This window comes from Euleptes europaea, chromosome 8, assembly GCF_029931775.1.
Source record: "Euleptes europaea isolate rEulEur1 chromosome 8, rEulEur1.hap1, whole genome shotgun sequence".
Lineage (NCBI taxonomy): Eukaryota > Metazoa > Chordata > Lepidosauria > Squamata > Sphaerodactylidae > Euleptes > Euleptes europaea.
Window position 1 is genome coordinate 37,959,903 of NC_079319.1, and position 26,389 is coordinate 37,986,291.

At 38.1% G+C, this 26,389-nt stretch overlaps 1 protein-coding gene across 1 annotated transcript in view; it reads right to left on the reverse strand.

Moving 5' to 3' along the window:
- Positions 1-212: 212 nt before the first annotated feature.
- Positions 213-26,389, reverse strand: part of C8H8orf34 (chromosome 8 C8orf34 homolog) — a 97,734-nt gene continuing 71,557 nt past the window's right edge. Inside the window, 4 exon segments of the mRNA XM_056854905.1 lie at positions 213-283; positions 8,620-8,734; positions 11,884-12,389; positions 16,247-16,367. Of these exon segments, the coding sequence (XP_056710883.1) occupies positions 213-283; positions 8,620-8,734; positions 11,884-12,389; positions 16,247-16,367 (813 nt within the window).

A 26,389-nucleotide genomic window follows, 5' to 3' on the forward strand; every position in this document is an offset into this window, starting at 1 on the left:
CCTGAAAAGCAATTATTGAAATTTAATATGCCTCCTCCAATGTGAAAAGCCCTTCCTTTCTCCTAAAGACCTTTCTACCTTGCCTCCTGGATCAGCTAGCTCATGGATTCTTATACAATGAAGAATTGAACTTTACATGTCCCATTGTCATTCGAAAAAATGTGCAAAAATGTTGGAGGGAATATCTTGTTCCAGTTCCCTCTTGTGTAGTGCTAATAGGCTATATCCCGTGGAAAAGGCCAGAAACCTTTCTTACAGACCAATTTGTATGTCTTAGCAACACCTGAAGTCAACAAACAATAGAGAAGCAAGATAAAAATTATGACCTTGGAATCTAAGATCTCTGTGCTCAGTCTCTTGTTTTAAATTCAGTCAAGGGAACTAATCCCTTTCTAATGCATATTCCTGTAGGGCTCTAAAAACAGCAGTTTGCGTAAACATTATTATCAGTTATAAGCATTGGCTACCATATTGTAGCCATATGACGTAAAGCACATGTCAATACAATTCAGCAAGACAGGCAGATTTCCTGAACAATCTCTATATTAGCAAATGGAGTTTCTTGTGTGCAGGCATGCTTTAAGCCAAAACAGGAACTCTAAGCCCTACCCAAAAAGGAGCTGAAAGCATCACCATAACAGAAAAATATGGTGGAGTGGTTCTAAAACTGTATCCCCTCCATCCCCCCAAACAAGTCACAGCAAAGGAAAAACATTACAATATGTTACTCTCTGCCACTGGGAAATATACCTAGCAGTAGAGGGCATCAAACACACTCCTACCTGTAAGCAAGGATGATTGTTCGCCGAGAACTTGCTTCCTTCAGCCAAAATGAGGAGCTACTCTGGAGAAAAAGGGAGGTTGACTGGGAGTGAAGGAAATCTGGCCCCTTTTCAAGCATCTAGAGAAGAACTCAAAGCAACAGCAGGGGAAGGAAAAGGAAGAAATGCACTCAGAAGCAGTAGGGTAATTCAGTGTACTGCCTCCTAGTCCAAATCCCTCACAACCCTGAATTCCAGGAAGAAAAAGGAGGCTGAGCTCAAGTGAACTCCTCTCCTAGAGGTTGCTACCTTGATACCTAGGAGACCATAGCAGATTTACCCACTGTTGAGAGACACCACAACTCCACTATCACAATTGGAGGTGTCATTTTATTCTTTTTCAGCATTTTCTCCCTTGTTTTTAAATATTTTTTGCTATTTTTGAATAGCAGCAAGGCTTTCCCTCCCACTCCATGGATGGAAAATTGCACGAATGGTGTTGAACTGTAAGTCGCCTTGAGGAGGATTGTGAAGAAGTGACATAGAAATATCCTAAATAAATAATATAGCACTAGGAGAATTATAAATCCCCTTACTAATCTGGAGGGGCCAGCAAAAGAAATACTCATTAGTATATTCCATTTTCTTCTTACGCTCTCACACCAATTATTAAATTAGTAAATGAAAACCAGGAAGGACACACTTAGGGTATCTATGATAGGAAATTAGTTTTTATTTCTTCAATAATTGGCAATGTATATCGTAACTGTAGCAGGCAATTTTATTATGCAGTTATGGCTGAGAAATGTAAATCAAAGAGAAAAAAAGGCACTAAACCAAACCCATGCTTAACAGAATAAATAAGTCAATGAATACTGCAGATGCAGTCAATTCCAGCAGTTTCTTCATGGGATATCTCTGCATAAATTCTACACTCACAGAATAGAGCAGTCAACTTGTTTCAAACACATATCAACATATATAATAAATTGTCAACTGCTTAATAAGCCATTTAGGATACGGGTAAATAATAATATATGAAATTCGTACATTTTGTATATGCATGCTGCATTCCACATTATATTTCATTTAGCAATCTATATGGTAAGATTTAATTAGAACTTAGTAATGTGCTGATTACTATTAATTATACTTGTGTGACCACACATGTCACTCTTTTCTTTCTACGGTCTCAGCCAATTTTTACAACAATTACAAATAAGCAGCCAACTTTGTGTTGTCTGATTGTTATACATGTATACTGGCAGATGTGGCTAAACATGTTAACATTTTTTTATCCAAAAATGAGGCAAGTCTAGAAAAATATAAGGAGTAAAAAACCTCAGTCCTGTTAAAATGCATAATTTTTTTGAGGAAACTTTCTTTTCGCCAAGCAAAGTTTAATTTATCAAATGTCAATCCAAAACAGGGGTATAAGTTAAACAAAACACATTATATTACGGACTATGTATTAAAAAGTGGCAGATCACTACCCTCACCTAAGGCCACTGTACCATAGTAAGATGTAAGGTTCAGTGCATTTTAGCAGTTCAGCATCCACACATTACAATAATTCCACCTAAGTTTTATTGAATTTATAAAAATAAGCTTTTGTTATACATAATGAGTGAAAAGCACTCTTCACTTGCAGGTTATATATTTGTGGAAATCCATTCTTGGTATCTTCCATCAAGTTCATTCACAAACCTGGGAAATATATATAAAAAGAAGAGTTAAAAGATAATGTAGCTTTAAAGAAACATGAAAAGAATAAGTTTGTTTCCTTTATGGGGGTGGTTCGTTTTATTGCTTTAAGTATGTCTACATGGGTAGTAAAAACAAGGGCTATATAAAAGTAGCTTAAGTGAAGTGATACACTTTGTTATGAGTTTTTTTGTCACAGAAACCCTATTATGGGGAAACACTATCCTTAGATCAGTAGCTCTCACTTTCCCAAGTCATTACTGCATTGATTTCTGCTCATTCTCTACAGAGAAAGTTAAAAACGTGGTTTTGCGGTGAAGCAAGAACTTCAGAAGCAGACTCTTGGACACTCTGCAGCTGCAGAGGCAAATGCAGGTCAAATCTCTATACCGCAGGTATAAGCAATGCTTATGTGCATTTGCAACTGGAGTAAGCAGTATTAGATGGTTGGATCTCACACAGAAAGGATAAAAGGATATTTGACGTTTAACCATATATGTAAAATGTGAGTGGTCTCGACTTTTAAAAAATCTAACTATTGCATTTTTTATTCTCCGGTTCTTTCAAGAAGGCTCTAGTTGGGGTACACAGTTCTCCCTACTTTCACTGTGAAGCTGAGAAAGGCTGGCTCAACGTCACTGGAGCAGCTTCACGTCAGAGTAGAAATTTGATCCTGGGCCTTCCTGTTCCCAGTCCATGACATTAACTGCTATGCTGCACTGGATCTCCGGGAAGAACGGGTTCTACAAGATGCTAACTGATGGAAGAAAAATGGACATAACTCACATCTGGAGTTCATCCTGTCACTGTCCATCCTGCTTTACTTGAACAGTACAGTTTGTAACCAAACTGCAATATTGGATGGACGATACAATAAAGTGCCAATAGCACAATGTATCTGCATTTGCGGTTCTGCTGTAGAGGATTTATCCCATTATATTTTAACTTGTCCTTTTTATAAAATACCTAGGGAAAAATTCCTTTGTACCATACTAAACGGGTTAAACTCATTTTCTGACTCTAATAAATTAGTATATCTTTATTGTCAGATACCAACCCATTTATTACTTACAGGATGTCACTCTTCGCTCTAGTAGCTAGAAAGGTAAGAGCCAAATTGGTGCCAAAGAATGCAACTAGCCAGAATTGATGGCCAGCTAGGATATATTTTAATTATATTGTATTTTATTATAACTTATACGGCATTTTGTATTCTATCTTTTATCCTTATTGTATAATCTTCTTGTTTTATAATTTAATATACCTTGTAAAGGCCTTTGGCTATCTACAAATAAATATTTACCTACCATTAAAGATGAACAGTACAAGTTAACAGAAAATTTCTCTCATTGGATTTGTATTTCTACTCATTTCTGACACAACCATATCTATTATGAGAGTGAATTCTTCCAAAAATGAAGCTTGAAGCTGAGATTATCTCCGGACTTTCCTTCTCTGCTAAACTTATAAATGAATGTTATAAATGAAGTAAAATTCCACTGAATACAGGAAATGGGAGATTTCTCTAGAAAACCAAATCTGAATGTTTACTTGAATGTAACAGAGGCCTTTTAAGTCATCATGACAAGTTAAATATTTATATCTCCAGTAGTTTTTATCTTGGTGTTCCTATGAAGAATACTCACAGTACTGAAAACCAGAATAAATTAGGCTCTGTTCTATGTGAAATACTTTGCAAATATCATGACAATCTCTGCTCTGAAAAGAAAAAAAATCATATTTCTTTCACAGTTCCATTGTATATTTAGGTAAAATGATTTGCATTGGAATCCTATTGCAGTTACTTCAGTCTAAGCCCACTGACTTCAATAGTAACTCTGTGAAGGACTGCAACCTTACTTAGTTTGCTTACAGTGGTATTTCTACAGATTTGCCACCTAATTCTGTGTTTCATAGAATATCCAAGTTACATTACTAACTAAGACAGCTTTGGAATCACAGCACTAGTACCATAGGATCAGACTTGAAAATAAACAGTTAGCCTTGAACAGACATGTACAAGCTATGCTCAGAGCTTAATGTTTGTAGAGTACTGGTAAAAAAAGTGCTCTACAGTTAAAAAGTCTGATGAAACAAAAGCCAGTTGGAATATATTTAGCACAACTCTAATGTACCTCATTTTGTTTCACAACGAATGCAGAAGATTCTCTCAATGGTCACAACTCATGACAATGTCACTGTTGAGTTCGGTAGTCCCATAGTTTATATAGCATTACATTATATACCCTATATAGCATCACAAGTCTAAGGCCTGCCTACATGACTATGTGTACCAGCCAAGGTGCAGGTTATGGTCCCATTGCAGGATTAACGATCATTTGTGGTGCTTTGCATGACAGTTTTGAGATGGATGTGTGGTGTAGAAATCAGATATTTTACCACCCACATATTCCAATAGGGATCAGAGTGAGCCCACTTCTAAGTATGGGCAAGTGTCAAAGGTATTTGAAGTCTGTAGCTATTTGTCTACCAGTAGGGGAAATATGGGAGCCTGTTAATGAGTTAAGATTATAAAGATCGCAAGCCACAAGCCATAATATTGGACATACTTATTTGAACCCTTGAATTTCAACCTCTGAATTTCATTCTAAAAAGATACCACTGAGTCTCAGTTTTTCCAAACTGGGTCAAAGAGCTACTGCACAGGAATATGCTTGTTGACTCATTCTGGCTGAAGTCCCAGTCACTAGAATTAGCAGATATGAATCAGGAACCCCCGCATTCCTTTGAACAAAGATTTTTTTTCCCATTTGGGACTCATTTTGTGTAGTGCTTTTGAATATTTCCACTGATGTGACTGGTGTTTCAAATTTCTCTGTGGCACATTCAAGAACTATGCTTTTGAGATACCTTATATAGTTTTAACACATTTGAACTTGTAATAATTCCAAGCCTATATTTTCAGTTCCATTTACTCTAGGCCACACATTAAACAAACTCTTCACTTCATTGATATCACTATCACTTTCACTGGACTTTGCACCAAAGAGTTTACTTCCAAGTACAAAATTTATCAAACAGTTTTACAGTAAATAAGAGTATTTCACCCAAACTCATTGTATCTAGAGAGAACATAAGGCTACTATTGCATCCTCTTTCCTAACCAACTGCATTGCCAGCAGAGTTTTTCCCACTGTCCACAGTTAGCTTTACACCTGGGCTGCTATTATTATGAAGAAGTCAAAGAATGTAGTAACCATTGGCTGCACATAATTTGTTAAAAGATGAGTCAAAGAACACCTGTCACTATTGTGAAGATTAATTCTACAGGTATTCTGCTCACATTCATAAATTATGAACTTTCAGTCTCATTGCTAAATCTCTCACACATACACACACACGTCTGTGCATGTTTGCAAGTCATTTATTAATTTTCTCTAGAATAAAGAAATTAAATTGGACTGGTCTTCAGATGGCTGGGTCCTCTACCTGCAGTGTGCACTGAGAACTGGCATCAGAAACTATGCCAGGCCTTTTACTGGCTCTCCACTTTACAGACATTTCAACACCTGGGTGTTGGTCGCTTGCATTTTCCAGGAGTTGCCCTTCACTTGTGTGCTTGGCTACAGCAACTACATTCCAAAACCAGATGGCTGCTATTACCCCATATAATTATTTTTAAAGACTTATTTCTTTAACCAATTTACCATTCTCAGATGTCACATACTGTACAATATTACTTAGATCAAACCATTTCTTTTTCTCCTCCTATGGTTACAACCATAGAAAGAGCAGACTACTTTTAACAGTAAAAAGAAGCAAGTCTGAAAATTGATATATAGGTTTTAAAACAAGATGCGAGTTTGTTGCAGCCTTACAACCTTTGCAAGAAGGTAACCATTACTGGTAATTATGGTGTTTTTACCCTTCTCTGCCTTTTATGTCACAGATTCAAGTTAAAGTAAACAGATTTGGTATCCAGTGCAAGACGCAGATTTTGTAATTACAATTCAATGGTCTGAATTCACATAGGTTACTTTAGTCAACGAATGTTTGTAGAGTATTTTTGTTCATTTGGTTATGTTTAAAGCTTTATTTTTATTGTTTTCACTATTATCCCAATTTTTTTAAAATGTGTTTTATCACCTTTTACTCCAGCACCAGATAAGGGAGGCAGTACAGGCCAAGAATCTTTCCCCAATCCCCAGCCTTTCTGGGGCCTTGGCCTCACTTTTTGATGCTTGGATGCATCGAAGCATGACTTCTTAACATGTCTGACAGAGTATCCAAGCTGCAAGGGAGGCAATGGCAAGGGGAGAGATTATTAGCCAGCACCACTCCCTCACTTAGACTGACAGGTGGCAGCAAACCCTTCACTGGCCTGACACAGTAGGTTTTGAGGTGGAGGAATGCTTGCATATCAGTAACTGCCTCCATTCCCCTTTCTCTTTGTTTCTCTTCCTCTGACCTACATAAATTCTACAGCCAGAATACTGAAGAAATTTTAATATCAACGAATATTAATAAATGTCCTCAATGTGTTAATTCATTCCAGGGGTTGGGAGGCTTACTTGGACAAAAACCATGCAAAGCCAATGGCTGCAGTGAGGAGGAAGTGGCCCAAATTGCTCTTCCTGTTTTTGGTACCAGTAGAGCCTATAATGGAAGGCTTCTTGTGGTGGTTGAAAGAAAGGACAGGATCCATCCTACTATACGTAGTTTTTCTAAAACCACTACATTGTAGGACTGAACTGGCCTTCTGAATTTTAGAACAGTTCTATTAGAAATAATTTACAAATGTACATGTTATGTTTAAAAGTTGTGGTTTGGTCACTTAAATGCCAGCAAGTAACAATGCAACAATTTTGACAAATAAATAAATCTTGATTTGGGCTTTATTACTAAATAGCATTCCCCGGCTAGTTATACTTTCTCCTCAAGCCCAACATTTCTACTTTAATAGGTCTTATTTAAATGATTTCAGTTCAACATACAAGGTGCTCTGAACACCTGGTTAAACAGCCTGTTCTTGTGCATCCATAAAGTCTAAAATAGGTTAGGAAATTACACACATTTTCATCCTGTCAGATTACAAACTACTGGGGGGGGGGGAACCCCGAACTTTCAGAACAATTCAAGATTATTTATGTTTGCTGTATAGCCACATATAATTTGTTAGAGCCTTAACACATGGAAATAAATTAGGGTGTGCTACTTGTCTTAGGGTTTTTTTAGGTCCATCAACTCTCTATGATAGTTATTCATATTAGCATCCTTGATGGCATTGTAAAATATGTTTCTTCTGTAACAAGAGCTTTTTATAACACGGGTACACACTGTGCAACATACAGCCCATGAAGGCACGCTATGTGGCTCAAAGCTCTTGACAGTCCCAACTCTTTCAGGACTCAGATGAGCGGTATCAATTCCCCCACAGAGAAATCAGCTGAGTCTGAGGCACTGTGCTCACCCTTACAACTGCAATGCCTCTACTTAGAGATTTCTGATACCAACTGGGAACTGCTGAGGGATAGGAGAGAGGAAGAAATATAGTTGAGTGGCTACTGCACAAAAGATCTGCTTCAGGAAACTGTCCCCCAGCTGATAAGGGTCCTCAGGGTGGTGCATCATGGTCTTTAAGCTGAGCTCAGCCTATGCCTCCTTAGGAGTTGTCTCAGGGCACAGTAGAATAATGATGTTACAGAATAACTGTTAATCACATGGTTCAACATGCAATTACCCACCTAGGGTTTGAAGCCTAAGGAGGGCTGTATCTTTTTTTTTTTTAAATAGAGAACTTGGTTATGAGCGACAGAATTCTCACGAGGATCACTGGCCCAGTAATATGTGGGGGGAAAGCAGAAAAATGACCTGCCAAATTTCTATCCATGGCCAGCCAGTCAAGTGGAGGCCGTGCCATCTATAGGATTGTGCATTGTGTTTACTGTTTGAAAGCACTCTCTCAGAATTGGACATTAATCTTAAAACTCATGGGATTCAGGGTAAGAGCAAACAGTGTTCCCTCATTCCCCACCCAGTCCCAGGAAGTGCTTTCTGGCAGCTCTGACCTTTTAAACCACTTTCTGGAGGTGTTACCTATAAGAGGAGGCACCTTGATTGATGCCCCAGCAAGGCCCTTACTACCATTGTAAAAAAGGGCATCTATTCTCTGATCCCACCAATAGTTTCTTACAAAGAAGCAGTAATGGCTCACGTTTATCTTAATCTGCGGCTACTCCTTCACTTTCGGTATCACTTGGCAAAATCCATGGCTGGTGAGCAAGCTGAAGTTGGTGTAAGAATTCATCCTGTCAAAAACAGATGATATGTAATTGAGAGTAAAACGAGGGATTAATTAAACAAACCAAATACACAATTAAAGACTTCCCCCTGACTTATCAGGAATTATTTTAGCTGTCTTCTCCCTTTCCAAATTGTTGCTTGCTATTTCCCTTCCAGGGAGACAAAGTCAGATGTGGGTGCAGAGGCTTGGAGCTTCACCATAAATAGGCACCATGGCAGGCCCTTGTTTCATCTCTTGGATGGATTAATTCAGAAAAGAAAAAGGACAGCTATATGCGCCCCCCCCCCAAAAAAAACAAAACAATGCAGGGCATCACATATATGTAAGCTGTAAGGTTGAATTCCCCAAATTTCTTTGGGAGAAAACCACACTGAAATCAGTTGAAATTACTTTTGAGTTGCCTGGGCCAGAAAGCATGTTATTTTTCATCTTAAATGCCTGGTTTTATGCATATGCAGATTTAAGTAATTTTTACTCATTACAAACTCATTCAGTTATTTGGTTAAGAACTCTTTAACATGGTAGAAGCAGCACCCATAGAAATGGCACACAGATTGACCAACACTGTATACAAAAGTAACGAATAAATTCACCTGAATAAACCATAAGAAAATTTAAAACTCTCATAGCAAAGTATATCCTACAGCCTTTAAACTGCTTTCAGATCAAGGGAGGGCATTTCACACAGAGAAGAACGGATTCAATTTTAACTCATTTGAGATTTTAACTCAGGATTCACATGAGGGTTGCTTCCTGGTCACATTGAATTGTTGGCTGTTTCTCCACCAACCACTTACAACATATTATCCTCGTCGTCAAAATTTCTTCCTGTCAGCTTTCTTCATTGTCCAACTTTTACACCCATACATAGTAATGAGGAATACCATAGTATGAATTATCTTGATCTTGGTCGCCAGCAGCACATCCTCACCAGTTAAGGCTCTTTTCTAGTTCCTTCATGGCTGCCCTTCCCAGTCTTTAATTTCCTTCTGATTTCTTGGTTGCAATCTCCCTTTTCGTTGAAGATGGAGCCAAGAAATAGAAAATCTTGAACAATTTCAATTTCATCATCATCATCCTTAAAGCTGTATAATTCCCCAGTAGTTATAACCTTTTGTCTTCTTGATGTTCAGCTACAATCCTGCTTTGGTGCTTTTTTGCTTTGACCTTCACTATTTTTTTGCCAGTGATGTGGCGTCATCTGCATATTTCAGATTGTTAACATTCCTTCCACCAATTTTCACTCCACCTTCATCTAAATCTAATCCAGTTTCCCTTATTTCTGCAAATACACATGATAAAGTTACAAACAGCTGATCAACCCCTTGGTTATTGTTTCCCTGATCACCACAGCTGAACAGGCATGTGTTTGAGCATCCCTAATTATATGGGTTTATTGAACTTGGTCTTCGACTGGATTCTTTTCTTTCTCTGACTTATTTAGACAATTCTTTGTGTAAGATTGCTTTAACTTGCTCTGAGCCGGAGGAAGGACGTGGTAAAAATAAAAACCAACAGACTAGCCAACAAATTCCAATTTGTTCTATTCCTAACAGCAACAATGCAGAAGAAAAATTAAAACCAAGACAGGAACTCCCCAGCATCAGGTGATAAGAACAATCACAGGCCTCAAATAAAACATTACCCTGAAGAGATAAAACAGTTTGGGTTTTCAGATGTCACACTTCATAAAACACTGAAGGAAACACTAATGATCTGATCCATCAACCTATTTGTCTCAATTGAGACAAAACTTACAGAAAGATTTGCAGGTCTAGAAGACTAAACGTGTATAAGTTTGCGTAGGAAAGGATTTAAAGACCTTGATTTATTCATTTTGTAGCAATAACAAAAACATTTATCTGTGCTATGTTGCTTGGTTAGAATTTGAACTGAGCTTGTAATACAACACACCTGCAAGTTCTGTGCACTATTTTCCATGCCAGCATAACTGTAGGCATGTGTACAAGAACTCAGATCACTAGGCAACTTATAATTCTTTTAGACGGGACCACAAAACGAAAATCTTGGGAGTTTTTACAAAAAGAACTTCACAGCTGACATGTTAATCTTTGCCAAATTATTTCAGAGTCGCTCTATGCTTGTTTTAAAATGCCTGTTTGTTGTATAGTCTCTTGTGTAAGGAAAGGCAGAAAGAATTGTATTTATTAGAATTCTGTTTGGCATGGGGAGACCTCTAAGTTGAACAAGCAGAGTAACTAACTGGCAGAAAATGTTCCAAAGTTCATTTGCTGAAGTACTGCATATTTATTATAGAATAGCACAAAACACATTTAAAAACAACAATTTTGAACTGAATTACTGACCAGTGATGGAACTAAGGGTTGCCCACAATTCCTCCTTCTCAACAAAAGTTGCACCACAACCTTATTTATCACATTCTCAAATAAAGTACATTGCAACCACATTTAGCCCTTTGTACGCTCCTTCTGCAAGCCCCAATCTAGTGCCACGTTCTACTTCCCCACAAATGGAAGGGTGGGAACAGCCCTGATGCAAAGAGATAGCTCTCTGCTCATTATTTGAATGGTGGTAAAGATGCCAGACTTGTTAGATGTCCAAAAAAACAAAACTGGATGGACATTGTGGTAGATGAAAAAACAGGTACGTTACTTCACCCTTCAATATGCATTTCCAGTGCAGAGTGTTCTTAGTTTTTATTTCAGCTCACTGAGTTGTATTATGAGTTTTTGCCCTTAAATACTTCTCTCAGTTAAACTACTTTTCCATAACTCAGCTGTGAAGAACCATATTCATGGCAAACAGAACAGAAGCATTAGTGCAGGTTGAAAAGCTTCAGTGTTTGTGCTAAGAAAAAGTATAACGGTAGGAATTATATTTATGAAGTATCTTTCTCTTTTTTCCCATCTTAACTTACAAAATAATGGCAAATGTGTTTTATACATTTTTCGTATTATATCTTGGGCTTGTGATGTTGAGAAAGTTTAACAAAATACACACATATGCAAATACAAGAACAGACACACACACACAATGATTCTGATATTGCTGCTGCTTTTTGCTTTTCATTGATCTAAAATAATATGCAACAACACATAATTCTGTTTTAAAACTAACTGGAGATGACATTAAATCAAATTTTTATAGGCTTGTATAATTTTAAAAACTTACTTCAGATAAACTGCTTCTTTGAGTGACATTTCCTAGAGCGTCCCCACTTGTTTCAAGCAGGAGACCCGAGGGAGTGCTGACGGTCCTCCCAAGTTGGTTCTTTGATATTAAAGACCGGCTTCTTTGCATACTAATGATTCCTTCCTTATTTCCTTGGTTGCTAGGGGATAGAGGTCTTTGTAACAAAGTATTTAGGGTTGCAGACCTGTTTGCTGGAGCTGGCAGCAATGAAGATCTGTCGGTCTGTGCACTGGGAGATTGAGGCCTACTGTTTGTGACACTGGAGACCTGCAGTCTATTGTTACTGGATAATGGCGGTGATTTGTTTCTTTGAAGCTGGAGCTGAATATCTTTCCCAGTAAGAGTTGGCACTTGTGGTTCTGAATCCAGGCCTGGTGTAACTTTAAAATTTCCTTGGTGATCTAGTGCAACTAAATTAGTTTGTGGGCTACTGATACTTCTTGATAGTCTTTCCTCTTCCCACAGCGCAAGGTCCTTTGCAATGTCTGTGCAGAAAGACAAATAAAGGCATACATAATAACAATAATGATGGCGATGATGTAAAACAATTTATTATAATGTCTTAAAGCAGCCTATATTTCACATGGATCTTCTGAGCCTAAATGCCACATTATACAGATTTCAATGAGGGCAGGGGGCTGGACTACTTGACCTTCTGGTCACTTCCAATTCTAGAAATGTTCATAAAAAGCAGGAAAACATCTCAGATTAAAGGTGGATTCTATGAAATCTAAAAGGTGTGATTGCCAGTAGTGGAGAAAGTGTTTTCCCCTCTCTTTGAAATTACTCTTTCAAGCAAGATGCTCAACATCATAAAATATTTTCTTGCTGAAGGACATGATGGACACAGATATTTAGCAAGACCTCAAAAGGCCAATCTCTGAGTAAGCGAATATTTTGTAATTTGAATGTTTCAAGTCAGTATTGTACATTGATTTAATGGACATATTTTATTTATTTAATAAAATAATCCAGTAGATATACTTTATTGTTGCTTTAATATTAAAATAATCTAATAGAAAGAATGAGCTCATCACATATTTTATATGCACTTTAACATTCTGAAAGATTTTTCTTTTAAGGTACCAAGTATTAAGCTTTGAAAACATCAAAACTTTGGAATTTGCAGAATACTTGTTTAAATACCCTGGTTCAACGGATGATAATGTAGATACCATAACTGAAACCAAATGTAGAGTGAGTTCTCTTACAATTAAATTATCCTCTGTTTTTGCAAATGTTTCTAGTGAATAAGAGGAAGGCATGTTGGAAAACCAATAGGCAATATTTATGCTTCAATGAGACTTCAATGAACTTAATAATTTTGGCCCAAGTTCAATTATCTGCAAAAATGGATTGGTTTTGCTGATATTTTAATCACTTCGCCACAGCTGATTTAAAGATTTCCACTACAAAATTGCTTACATTTATTTAGCAGAGTATATCTCATGGTTTTCATTCAACATAAACTTTGGCCAGTTGATGAAAAAAAAATTATCTCAAAAAAAATGTCACTAAATATGCATCCATTACCATATTTTGGGCAGATTATTCAAAGACTCTCTTCCCAGTAGACATCTGAACTGAATTGAGTAGAGACAACAGAATGTGAAATGGAAAGTTTACTAACATAAATTTTTATACTATAAACTACTGCAAAGGGAAAATCTAAACAAGCAGTTTGCTGGAATTGTAAACCATTGCTGGATGTCAGCACCTGACGATTTACAGAAAAATTATTAGACATATTTAAATTCTACCAGGATAAAATTGGCAGTACATCTGGCTAAAGAATGAAAAGCCCACTGCTTTCTGGTCTCCAATTTGGTTGCTAGGGTACTAGCTCAGCCTCATAGCCATTCACCCTGAGCTGGATGAGCAAAAAGAAAAGGACAGCAAGGTAGAAGAAGAGGCAAGGTAGACAATCTGTGGACATGTATCATCAGTGGAACCACTTTAAAGAGTATTCATATTGCAATATTCAACTACTAATTATGCGGCCTTTCTAGACCCTTGCTTAAGACTTTACTAAAACAGTAAAACGAGGTGGATAATTACGGACCAGCTAATCTATATATGAGAATATCTGGTCTCTCACATATTTATCCTGCCGTTCCTCCAAGAACCTTAGGGTTTCCCCTTATGAAATAATGCAGGATTAGAGAGATGCCCCGATACTAACTAGTGGACGTCATAGTGGAGTGTTGAACCAGGATCTCCACTACATCACACTAACTCACAATTCAATGATATTTCAATTCCTGTACTTTAAAAAAGGAAGCATCTTTTGAACAATTTTTTAAAAATACCTAGCTCTCTAAGAAGAAAGTCTTAGCAATTTCACAGCAGCACAATTGCCACTGTGATATAAAATATACTTTATTCATAGAAGACCTGAATCAAAATATTGTTGGGTTTTTAAAAAATTGATGGTTTATGTGGCATTCAATCCCTCCCAAATGAGTGTTGGCTTGGGTGAAGCTCATGGGCAATCCTGTTGGTCAGTGTTAGCAGTCGCTGGTAAATGCTTGAATGACCGTGGCCATGGGTTGCTTAATTTACATGATTCATGTCCACTCTTACCAAGACTGGCACAGGAACAGATACATCACAGCCACTCTCACACTGCTAAAGGTAACATTAAGTGCCAAGCCAGAGCTATAATGTTTGTATGCCTTTGAGGCATTGACACATCAGCAACAAATTATAGGAGCCCAATTGACAATAAAAAAATTACTTGTTGGATCATGCAACAGGCCCATTTAGTCCAGCACTCTATAGGTATGTCACTGACAACCATCCCAAGCAGAGGCATAACTGCTTCTAAATGTGTTTAGCTATCATAGCTAACACGGTATATAGTTCAATCCTTTATGTGTGTGTCTAATTCTTTGTTTATGTTATGAAACTAATTTCATAACTTAATGATGAGTAACATAAACTTACCTTCCTTATTGTTGAAGATCCCTTGTCTTTTTCCTTAACTGTTTTTTTTTCCACTCAAAGGTAATATAACCTTTTACAAAGTGAATGCCTCACTTACTAGTTTGGGCCAGGGTGGGAGATTTTTCATTGTAACCAGTGCTCGGGCTACCTCTGACACGTGTCACATTGGCAGCTCATCAGGCACTGGAAACCCCTTTGAAAATGAGGATTGATCCAGGAAGTGGCAAGTTGTTATCTTGACAGATGTTTAAACGCATATTCAAAACACATCCTGACCCCCACGCCTCTCAAAAATAATTGCCTAGTGACTTCACTGTATAACTGTCACAGAAAAGCAATCATGTGAATCAATGTTCCAGTCCAACAGGGCAAGAAGAACAGACAGACAGAAGATATGGCAATTATGTCACCACTTCTTTCACCCCTTTTTATGGCACAGTAAGTGAGGAAAACACATTACGTGCTTTGCCTGTTGTCCCATCATTCCTTAAACTCGGTGATTAATGAATGACATGTTTTGCTAGAGCTCTTTCATGTGTTTCCGGTGCTCTGTACTTGCCTGCTCATGACTACTTTCACTATGTCATATGATACAACAAGAGACACCTTTCCCAATAAATGTAACCTCACCTTTCAAAAGAATGTCTTATACCATACCAAGCAACAGATGTATTTGTACAACTTGACCTCCCAATATATTTTTTTCCTCCACAGAACACTTTTGCCCAACATAAGAAGCATTCCTGGTGGCAAGTGTAAGGACCTGGATGAACTTTTAAATTGCAGAAACTAAGGACAGGGAATTTGGTCCTTGGGATCAACTCCCTTTTGGAATTTGGTATTAATAAGGATTCATTAACATAAAGCATTATGTGGTGATAATTATGGAAGACAGTTCTTGAACAAGAAAATTTCCACTGTCCTGTTTCCACACAAAAATTCGCATTTAATACCTTGATGGACTTTTATAACATAATCTTGCAACCCTTTCACAGCAACAATTTTGCTTAAGTAATCACTGCACAGCCAGGGATTATTCTATAGGCTTTGGAAACCAAACAAGATGGCTTCATAGGCCAATATTTCCTTCAAACTCTGAGTTCTCTGGAGTCATTTGGGAAGATTTATGCAGTGCAGCCTAACAGTAATAACAGTAATTCACCAGCACTGACAAGTTACTGAGCTATGGAAATAAATGTGTGAGGAAGTTCTACAGATAGATTATGATGCACAGTTAAGGTTCAATATTGGTCTTAGAATGAATATTTCTGTTGACTCAACAAGGTACAAGAGAAATGAAGATTCAGGGGGAAAATCAGTTAACTCCTCATTCACCTGAATTATTTCTGTTTTTCAAGCACATGCAAAATCTGGTTTTTAATGCCATGGTACTTACCAGCAAGGTGTTTCTCCATGGTCTGCAGTTCTTTTGCAGCCAAGGAGTCTTTTAATAGTTTCTGGCTTGGGGTATCTCCACTTCTGGAACTCATAATGTCTACATCCCAAACTGGTTGGTTCTAATGTGATTAAAAACAAGGGAGAATACTAGAATGTTTGTTGTCTGTGCTTCAAAGTTCCTTTTTTAAAAATTACTCAAAATCTCAAATGGCATATTCTTTTAATCAGTAACCAAGGCAGTGTGCGGTATTGCTTACCTGTGTGTATGTACTGGAACAAACTGAACACAGTGGGTCAAAATGATTTATGCTTGGTATGATCTTAATGACTTCGGCGAGAGTGCATTGAGATTAAGTCAACATTAATTTGGCCAAATATTTATATAATTCGTAACCTCTGGGGACAAAACAGCATTTCCAATGCAGTTGTATGACAGCAAAAATAGTACTTTCAGATAAAACAAGCCATGACAGCGTTACTGCATTTGGAAAGCTGCTGGCAAGGAAAATACTTTCTCCGTCATTTGGCTATCGAACACTGGGTGTTCAGAATTACTTATATTTGTTGGAACCTGATCAACTGACTTTTAGAAGTTGCTTTTTAAACTGAAAAGCTCATGAAGTAAACTAAGTAATTTCTTTATAGATTTTGTGGAGATAACAAAAAACATATGACCAGATGTAGAAGACTATTCAGGAAAACAAGACCATAGATTAATTAAAGCATTTTAAGCTATCTATTGTTTTTTAAAAAAATACCTGCTCTTCCCAAGTCTAATTTCAAACAAGACACCCTGTGGTGCTCCCAAAAATGACATCCATGTTCCCAGGGGTTTTCCGAAAACTATCTTCCCAAGCTCCCCTAGCTGGTGCTGAGCTGACTGCTACAGTGAGAACAGCTGTGGAGGTGGTGACAGACATATGGTGATAGGTGGGAAGTATCCATCTATCTTCCTTCTTGCCCTCATGCTTTAGAGCCATGAATACTGTTTTGGCAGTGTCTGAGGTGCTAAAAATCCTGGAAATACTCCAGAAGGAAGAACTTTTATTTCTTCCTACCTGACGAAGAACTCTTATCTCTTTCTGCCTGCCTAACATCACATTTAGTGAGATTAGGAAGGTTGAAAGAAGAAGAGAAGTTCTTTTGTGACATGGCTTATAGTTTTTGCCAGAGAAGAACTGTTGGGTTGTATTTTGCATTTCAAATTGGAGGCAAGCATCATAAGCCACACAATTTGTATTTTAAAACTAGTGGATACAAATTTTCATTGCATCACTAATTTGATGATGAGTTCTAATACCTACAAATTTACTACATTAGGCCTATCCAGAAAAATCTCACTGAATTTAGAAAGGTAATAATGGATGAGGATGCAAGATTGCAATCTGATCCACTGGTCCCTCAAGGTCATTATTATCCATTCAGACCGGCATCAGCTCTTTATGCTATGACGTAGAAGATCCCTTACATTACCTACTACCAGATCCTTCAACTGGAAATGGTATGGAATGAATCTGGAACTTTCTACATGTGAAGTAGATGCTCTGGGACTGAACTATGGCTATCCCAAATTATTAAATTATGTACATTGAATAGCTGTAAGCTGCATGCACACTGCAATAATAATTCCAGGTTCTGTTGGGCATCAAACAAACCATATTTTATTTATGATGTAAGTAAACCTCAAATCCTCAGACTTGTATATCACCCTGTTACTCCCATGTATTGATCTGCTATTGAAGATGCCCTGATTGAATATTTCCTGTCTGTACAGAATGATTAATCTTTGGTTTAGGATTCTGTTACTTAGAAAGAAACACCTGTGATTATAACAAAGTATGCTTAGATCAAAGAGTTTGTAAACATGGACATTTTCAAATAGTAGCTCTGTGCATGCTAACCAGAGGGCAGGGGAAGTGTAGTAGGAGAGCAGTAAGATCAGCATGTGTGCACAAAACCAGCATGATGCCTTCCTTCCTTTTGTAAGTGATGCAAGAGGTGAGAAGATGTGACACAATTGGGAAGGCAGCAACTATCCTGGATTTTACCACTTCTCCTCCTGTAAAACTGAAGAAAAGACCCAGCAGGTAGGAGACAGGATTCTTAGGTATGGCCTCTTGTCTCCAAAGTTGAGATGTGTTCTTATAGTCTTGCAGTTTCAAGAAATTTCAGCTGTCAATCACCAGGCAATGTCATTCACAACTTAACTGATTAATTGCAACTATTCAAGTTTCTGTAATTGATGCGGTAACATAAAATATGTTAAAAAAACTAATTAGAACTGGAATCCAATAATGGCAGTCATCCGCTATAAAAGGACACAACAATTTGCCTATAAAAGTCAGTATTACGGAGGGTTTTGTTAGTGGGAAGAATTAGCTGTTGATGGTTTAGCAGGGTGATGTCTCAAAATAGGTGTGCGCATAAATGTACTGGATGCCATTTCTCTTAAATGGCCTCCTACGTATTTTTGAAGGCTAAGGTTGTTAGAATTTCGGGAAGTGGCAAGAAGCAACTCCACAATTGGCTTGTGCATCTGTTTTCTAGAATAGTAGTGTAACCCCCCAAGGCGAATTTGTACACTACCCCAATGGCACTAGGTGCACTTTCTGACTACATCCATGCTATATGGAAGCACAAAAAAACAAATGATTAAGCCTCTTGTGAAACTTCTTGTCATTTCCTGTAATCTGCAAAACTTCCCTAAGAAAACAAGTGGTAAGAGAGTGGCAGTGGATGGAGATCCATGACTCTGGTCTGTCCACAGCATGAGACTGCTGGAGATACAGTAAGATGATATAATGCAAAAGGCCAGAATTCTGTCTATGATTCTAGCTTCAAGGCCTAGCAAACCTAAAAAGTAGAGATCTTTGGCTCCTCAGAGGAATGAGCAACTACAACACAGATTGTGAGGCTATAATTCTTCAATTTCCTGCGTAGCATTGTAGCTATCTCCCATTGTTATATCTGAGCAGGTGGATTAGGTAGAATGCAAAAAAGCAATAGATGCCTGGCTATTGAAAATTTGACTCCACAGTGACATCTGGCGGCAAGAAACAAAGTTCTCCAGCTTCTGTCTGTGGCTTTAACAATTTAATGAATTAATATTATTAATAAGAACAAAAACCAAGAACACAATCCATGTCATATTTTTAATTAGGGTCAACCCAATGACACATAACTGTGTGCGAGCACTTGTTATGACATAGATTGTGTTCTTAGTTTTTTGGATTTTACTTTTGGATCAACCCAGCTGTAAACAACATCTTTCCACTATTAATGGATCCAGTCACACTGATGCATGTTAGCGCAACTTCCTGCCTCACGTGAACACATGAAGCTGCCTTACACTGTATCAGACCCTTGGTCCATCAAAGTCAGTATTGTCTACTCAGACCGGCAGAGGCTCTCCAGGGTCTTGGGCAGGGGTCTTTCATATCACCTACTTGCCTAGTCCCTTTAACTGGAGATGCCAGGGATTGAACCTGGGACCTTCCACATGCCAAGCAGATGCTCTACCACTGAGCCACGGCCACTCCCCAGAAATGCAAAGAAACTTCTGTTAAATGTAAAAAAAAACTACAGATAAACTTATCATGCAATTAGGTTTGTGGGGAAAAATACTAGTCAAAAAGAAATACTATACACACACTCAACAAAGAGTTTATAAATTTAAGCTGTTAACTTTATAACAGCTTACATAAATGTCTACATTCTGTTGTGTGCATTGCGGCTACGGAAGGTTTGGAGATACATGCTGATATATGTCCCAACTTTAAACATCAGGTGCACAAATATCAGATTTTCTCAAAAAAAGTCAGGAAAGTGCCTTATTCTAAATAAAACAATTCTAAACTTTGTAATCATGAGTTTGGCAAATGCTTTTGAGTGACTGAAAAAAGCTTTCCACAAAGTACAGCTATTCCAAACTGTAACAGTATTTTGGCTTCTCATTCAAGTTTTGGTATGCAAGAGCCAAAACAACAGTACATTATTAGTTATTTTTCTAAATGAAGTCCAAAATGCAACAGAACTGGGAAATAGCAAAGTGGAATATTTTCCAGTTAAATTACCATTTTTATGAAAATCAACACAAACTGTTGTGTTTATTATAAACTTGAAAGCTTAAATACATATACACACATGGGGATTCATGATACTTATGGCAGGTGGGAATCCCATACTCCCCCCCCCCCTTAGCTCACTTGCCCACTCACCTTTGAGCACTTACTCCCCCCCTTGCAAGGAACCCACAGGGGAGGGAGAATCTTGCCCACCAGGCCTACAGAGGTGCATTGTCTGCACTTGCGCAGCCAATGCTCTCTGTTCTGAGGAGATTCAACCTCCTTCCAGCTTTTCTAACTTTTACGATTTTTCTGCAAACTCGGGTGTCCCCCCCTCAAGGTTTGCACGAAAATCTCCCTGTCTCTACGTAGCCCCAATCCATAGATTTAAGTATCCACAGATGGGGTCATGGTGAGAATAGATATACTGATGGTGTGTATGTATGGTATTCTCACATGTGCATTCTCACATGTCTCTCAGGGACATCTGTGATCAGGTTCCCCAAACATATAAGTTTCCCTGCTATTTTCCTGGCTAGAAATGATCCCTCCCCACAGGCTGTTATAAGTCCCAGTAGAAAAAAAATCACAACAGGAAAAATACTAGTACTTAAAAAAAATACTGCAACTTAAAATGGGTTCAGGGTGTGCTACAGCAACTTCTTGCAGCTAAACTGTATACCTGGGGATTCAGTCACAGATCTCCAGGATCATGTGGGTATTTCCACAAGTGGGAAAGCAGTTCTGCAACTCTTCTGAATTCATGTTGGCCTTTCTGCTCACTTTTCTATCTCCAGTTTATATGCCTAACCCATAAGATACAAATATCTCTCTTGGAAGAGAAAGGGGGACTGCTCTAAAAACCTTCTGATCTATGTCTCGTGACCAACACATTATCAACCAATTTTTATGATGTCTGTTCACTTTGTGGTTCTTGCAATCATCACACATAAATGTGAGTATCACGATGAAACGTTTGGACCACGTTTATTTTTCTTAATGAAAAATACAGAAAGAATCTGCATTACAGTCCCATGCTGTCCCTTATAATGACAGCCCGGGGTTTTTCCAAAATCTCTGACAAAACCCTCCAACAACTGTGAAATGAGAATATTTATCCTTGGGTCACACTACGGGAATTAAAAACTGAAAGTGTACTTCAACATGTCCAACTCTCATCTATGCAAAATGTATTTTTACATTCAAATGTCACCGATCAGTACATTTTGATTGTAAGCTTTTCCAGAACCATTTTTGTCTGCAAAACTCTGCAAGCTAAAATTGTAGAATTTTATTGGATTTTAATAGGAAATGATGGATATTTATCATGTTTTAACTGACTGTATATGATTGTTGACCATAGTGATATAAACTGCCTCAAGCCTGACCTTGGTTGAAAAGGGGCAGGATATAAATTTAATAAATTAAGAATTAAATAAATATATTCCTCCTCCTAAAAGGTTGCATAAAATGTTTATTTATTTATTAAAACATTTATATCTTGTCTTTCTTTGTGGTTCAAGGCATCTCACACTAATAGTTAAAAGTATTATACTATGGACGTAGAAATTTGGAGCTCAGTATGAGAATACATACATTAATATATTTGTCAGATAAGATTATTCCAATGCACTCTATGGCTGCAATCCTAAAGGGGGATGCCAAAGCTCTTTAGGAGCCGGTGTGACCCTGCAGTGGCGTAAGTGCCCATTTAACCTGCGTTAAGAGGCACTTATGGCATCATGGGTGGCATCCATGCTGGCACCGGGATGCAATGCAGGGCTCGGGCACTGGTGTTGCCTCCTGGCAGTGTTCTAGCAGCGCAAGTTACTGCACTGGTGCCCTGGGAGGTGTTCTCAGGGCGTTCCTGAGGGCGGAGCAGCCTTTAGGCAGCTTCCTAACCCCTCATGCCCCAGGGACCCTCTTCTCGCAGCAGCATGCCTTTATTTTGGTGGTGTAGCCCCCTATTGGTGGTGTAGTCCCCTACAACCTATTCTCTCATGAACCTACTCAACCACTGCAGTCATCTTCTGAGGCCCTGTTCCGGTGCTCCCACCTTTTGAGATTAGGTAGATGACAACCCAGAAGAAGGCCTTCTCTGTTGTGGCACCAAAACCTCTCTTTCCCGGAAGACTCATCAGTCTTCTTCTCCACCAGAGGCTGAAGTCTTTTTTGTTTTCTTTGGTGTTCTCTCAGTGATCATTCCTTCCTGCCTTATGCTTTTAAAAATGTTTTTGTATGTTATTTTTGTGCTAGTTTTAATTGTTTTCATGATGTGTTTTTTGCTGGTTCAAAAAGTTTTTAAGATGTGATTTTATTATGCATATTTTAATCTGTTAGCTGCCTTAGCAACCCTGGTGAGGGCAGAAAGGCAGGTACAGTATAAATTTTGCAAATACCATAATTACCTGTTTATGTTAGCAATGCATTTTACACTTTTCAGACAAAAGGAAATTATAAAAAAAATTGTACTGCTACTTTTTGAATTGGCTTATGATCAGTCTTGCCTAATTTTTAATTGAGGTAAGGCCTCAGCTATCTTAGTAACAGAAAACTATTAAAGTTATATTTTAAAGATGTATTTGCCAGCAGCAGAGGTTAGCCATATGCCAGTATTTAACTTCCTTCCCCATGTCTTCACTACTTATTCAAATACACTGTGTTTATTTTTTTTTCTATACTCAGATTACTGCAGACAAATTCCTTATGTCACGAATATTTTACAAAGAAAAGGTCCAAATTCAATCACTACTTTAATGGGTTTTTTATATTTTTGGAAAACACCATAATCTGATTGGAAAGGGATATGCTTGCCTTAATATCAACATATCAAAAAGGAAAACAACAACTACAGCTGATTTAAGCAATGAATTTGGGCAGACACAAGTCATTTTTTTACTCTTTCAGTTAGAGGGGGGAAAGTAGACGATATTAAGGGCATTAACTAATATTGAGGGCAAAATGTTCCTTAAGGATAAATGGAACCTGCCCTAAATCTGTTCGTAATCAATAGATTACCACTCAGTTCCATGAATTTATGTTGCAACACGTACTAGATGTAGTTGAGCTGAGCTGACCTTGATCCTTCAAGATCTTACAGGAACCCCTTTAGGGCCACTTACTTGGAACTCTGAGCATGTACCTACTTCTTATTGCATGAGTGCATTCATACTTCTCCAATTCCCCCACCTCTGTATCAACTGGACCAGAATTCAGTCATCTAGTATAACTGTACTCAACAAACAGCTTCCACCTCAGGAAAGGTTAAGTGAAGCTTCTATAGTTGCTGACTGGCCATACTCCAGGCGAACTCTGATCATTGGGCTAACTGCGCTTTTAAACTGCCTTTAGCTTTCCCTGATTTTTCATTCAAGGCATACTCTTCCGTTTGTCTGTAGCAAGGCACCATTCATTCTTCAGCTGAGGCTAGAGGGATTATTCTGCTTACTTCAGTCTTTAAAGCCTAACTTTGTTGCTTTTCTAGCAAGTGAGGAACACTGATGTCAGAGGCTAGCAGACGTATGCAGAGTCTTGGCCTTGGTTTTCCTGTTGGACTAGCAATGTACAAGTTAGGTATAGCATACATTGTACACAGAGTATATGTTAGAGGGGTTACTCTTTCCAGCTAGAATGTGTGCCAGTGTAATTTGATTCCAATAATTTACTAGGATACATCAAGGATGAGAGTCTGCAATAACAGCTGTAATTCTTTTTCATGTCCCACATTTATCACACCTAGCCCATTTCTATGTTGCCTGTGTAATAGTGGTGGGAAGTGCCATCAAGTCGCACCTGACTTATGGTGGCCCCGTAGGGTTTTCAAGGCAAGAGACATGCAGAGGTGGTTTGCCATTGCCTGGCTCTGAGTAGCAACCCTAGACTTCCTTGGTGGTCTCCCATTTCAAGCACAAACCAAGACTCTGCTTAGCTTCTGACATCTGATGAGATTTAGCCTGGGCTATCCAGGTCAGGGCATGTGTAATGTTACATGTGTAATGTTACAACAATATATTTGTCTCGAAATTATTGTAGCAATGGTATCACTCTTATGTTGCCATGGTCACTGTGCTCCACACTAAATATCTGCTTGCTCTTACAGTTATGCAACTTTGAGTACAACAACTTCTGCAGAAGATACTCTCAGTGATACATGCTTTAAATATTTCCAAAATCAATACACAAAACAAATGCCTTGCCATGGTCTTGTAATAAAACAAAGATAACACTAAACAGCACATATTCAATATTCACTTAGCTACGTTTCTTATTTCAATTATAGATACCTACCAGATACTTTCACATGGATAATTTGAAGTTTCCAAGGGCATATTTGACTATTTCCAGTTTTGTAAGAGGAATAAAATCTTCAAGCAGACTCACCACAGGAATTACGAAGCAGGGGCTCTATTTTCCCTTATGAATACAATTTGTCACAGCAGGTTGAGGAGGGAGTGGCACATGTAGTTCCATCCCAGCAAAAGGAGCCACCACATGGATTCGTAGGTATAATATGGGACACTGTGCACAGTACCCATTTGCCCATTTGCTCTTGATCCAGCAGTAGTGGTGTACAAAGAACCCTGCTTATGCACCACAGGAGGGCATAAATATATTTGCAATAAATACACTGTTTCTCAAAGAGCCCCATGGAACAGAGTGGTAAACTGCAGTACTGCTGTCAAAGCTTTGCTCACAACCTGAGTTCGATCCTGACGGAAATCAGTTTCAGGTAGCTGGCTCAAGGTTGACTCAGCCTTCCATCTTTCCGAGGTCGGTAAAATGAGTACCCGGCTTGCTGAGGATAAAATCTAAACAACTGGGGGAAGCAATGGCAATCTATCCCATAAACATAGTCTGCCTAGTATACGTCGTGATATGATGTTACCCCATGGGTCAGTAAGGACCCAGTGCTTGCACAAGGGACTACCTTTACCTACATTGTTTCTCACATAAGAAATTTTTGATCAAAGATTTCAGGAATCCTTTCCTTTAGAGCAATGGTTCCCAAACATTTTGGGCCACCGCCCCCTTGGTTCCACAAACTCAACCCCAGCACCCCCTTACCCTACCCTATAAAGAGCATTATTCAAAACAATAAAATTTAAAAACAGTAAAAATTAATTGCACATCTATTCAAAATCAAATTAAAACTTTTTAGGTGAAATTTATTCAACAAAACTGATGAACTTGATCCAGTGGTATCAGCTCTTCAAAGTCTGGAAAAAAAATTCTGATAGTTTCCACCAAATTTGCCAGCATGGTGCCATAGCTAGATCTATTGTAAATTAGTGAACAACACAGTTAAAGGGGCCCACCTCTAGCACCCCCCTGCTGCCCCCTTGCCTCTTAGTCCCCCCTAGGTAATCCCACCGCCCCCCAGGGGGCTGGTACTGCCCACTTTGGGAACCACTGCTCTAGAGAGTATCTCGCATAGACATGGCCAAAAAATATCTCTGGTTTTCAAAGTACATGAAGTTCAATTAACGTCAGAAAGAAAACAACTAAAACACTAGGTTAAAAAGCAATGAAGGCTACAATAATAAGAACACTTTGGTGGAATAATATCTTCTGAATAAAATGCTTAGGGTTCCTCCCTAAATAAAGTTTACATTGACCAAACAACAGTGAGAGAGAAAGGCGTGTTCTGCATTCAAGCCTTCTATTTGTTTCTGTTAATTTGTGGGTCCCTTATTTGGGATAAAACTAGTAAAACTAGTATATAAACAAACAAATAGAAAGCTGAAAATCAGCAGGTATACTTATTTTTAAAACCTTCGCAACCAGATATTACAGGTAAATAATAGATTGAACTTTGTGTTGTACAAATTTCTGGTGAAAGTTTGCACCAGCTTTATGAAATAATTCCATCTCAAACAAATCTATTCATAGGTAAGCAGTTTTACAATTCATATCCATGTTGAAATGGAAACGTATCTAATTATTTCAACTTTTCCTGAAATCTGTCTCTTTTATTAATCCTTTTCCAATTACATAAGGACGATTGCTCTTCCAGCAACTAATGTGTTTATGCAATGTTCTCTATGCAGAGTTCTTCCCACCAAATTCATTTTTTCAAT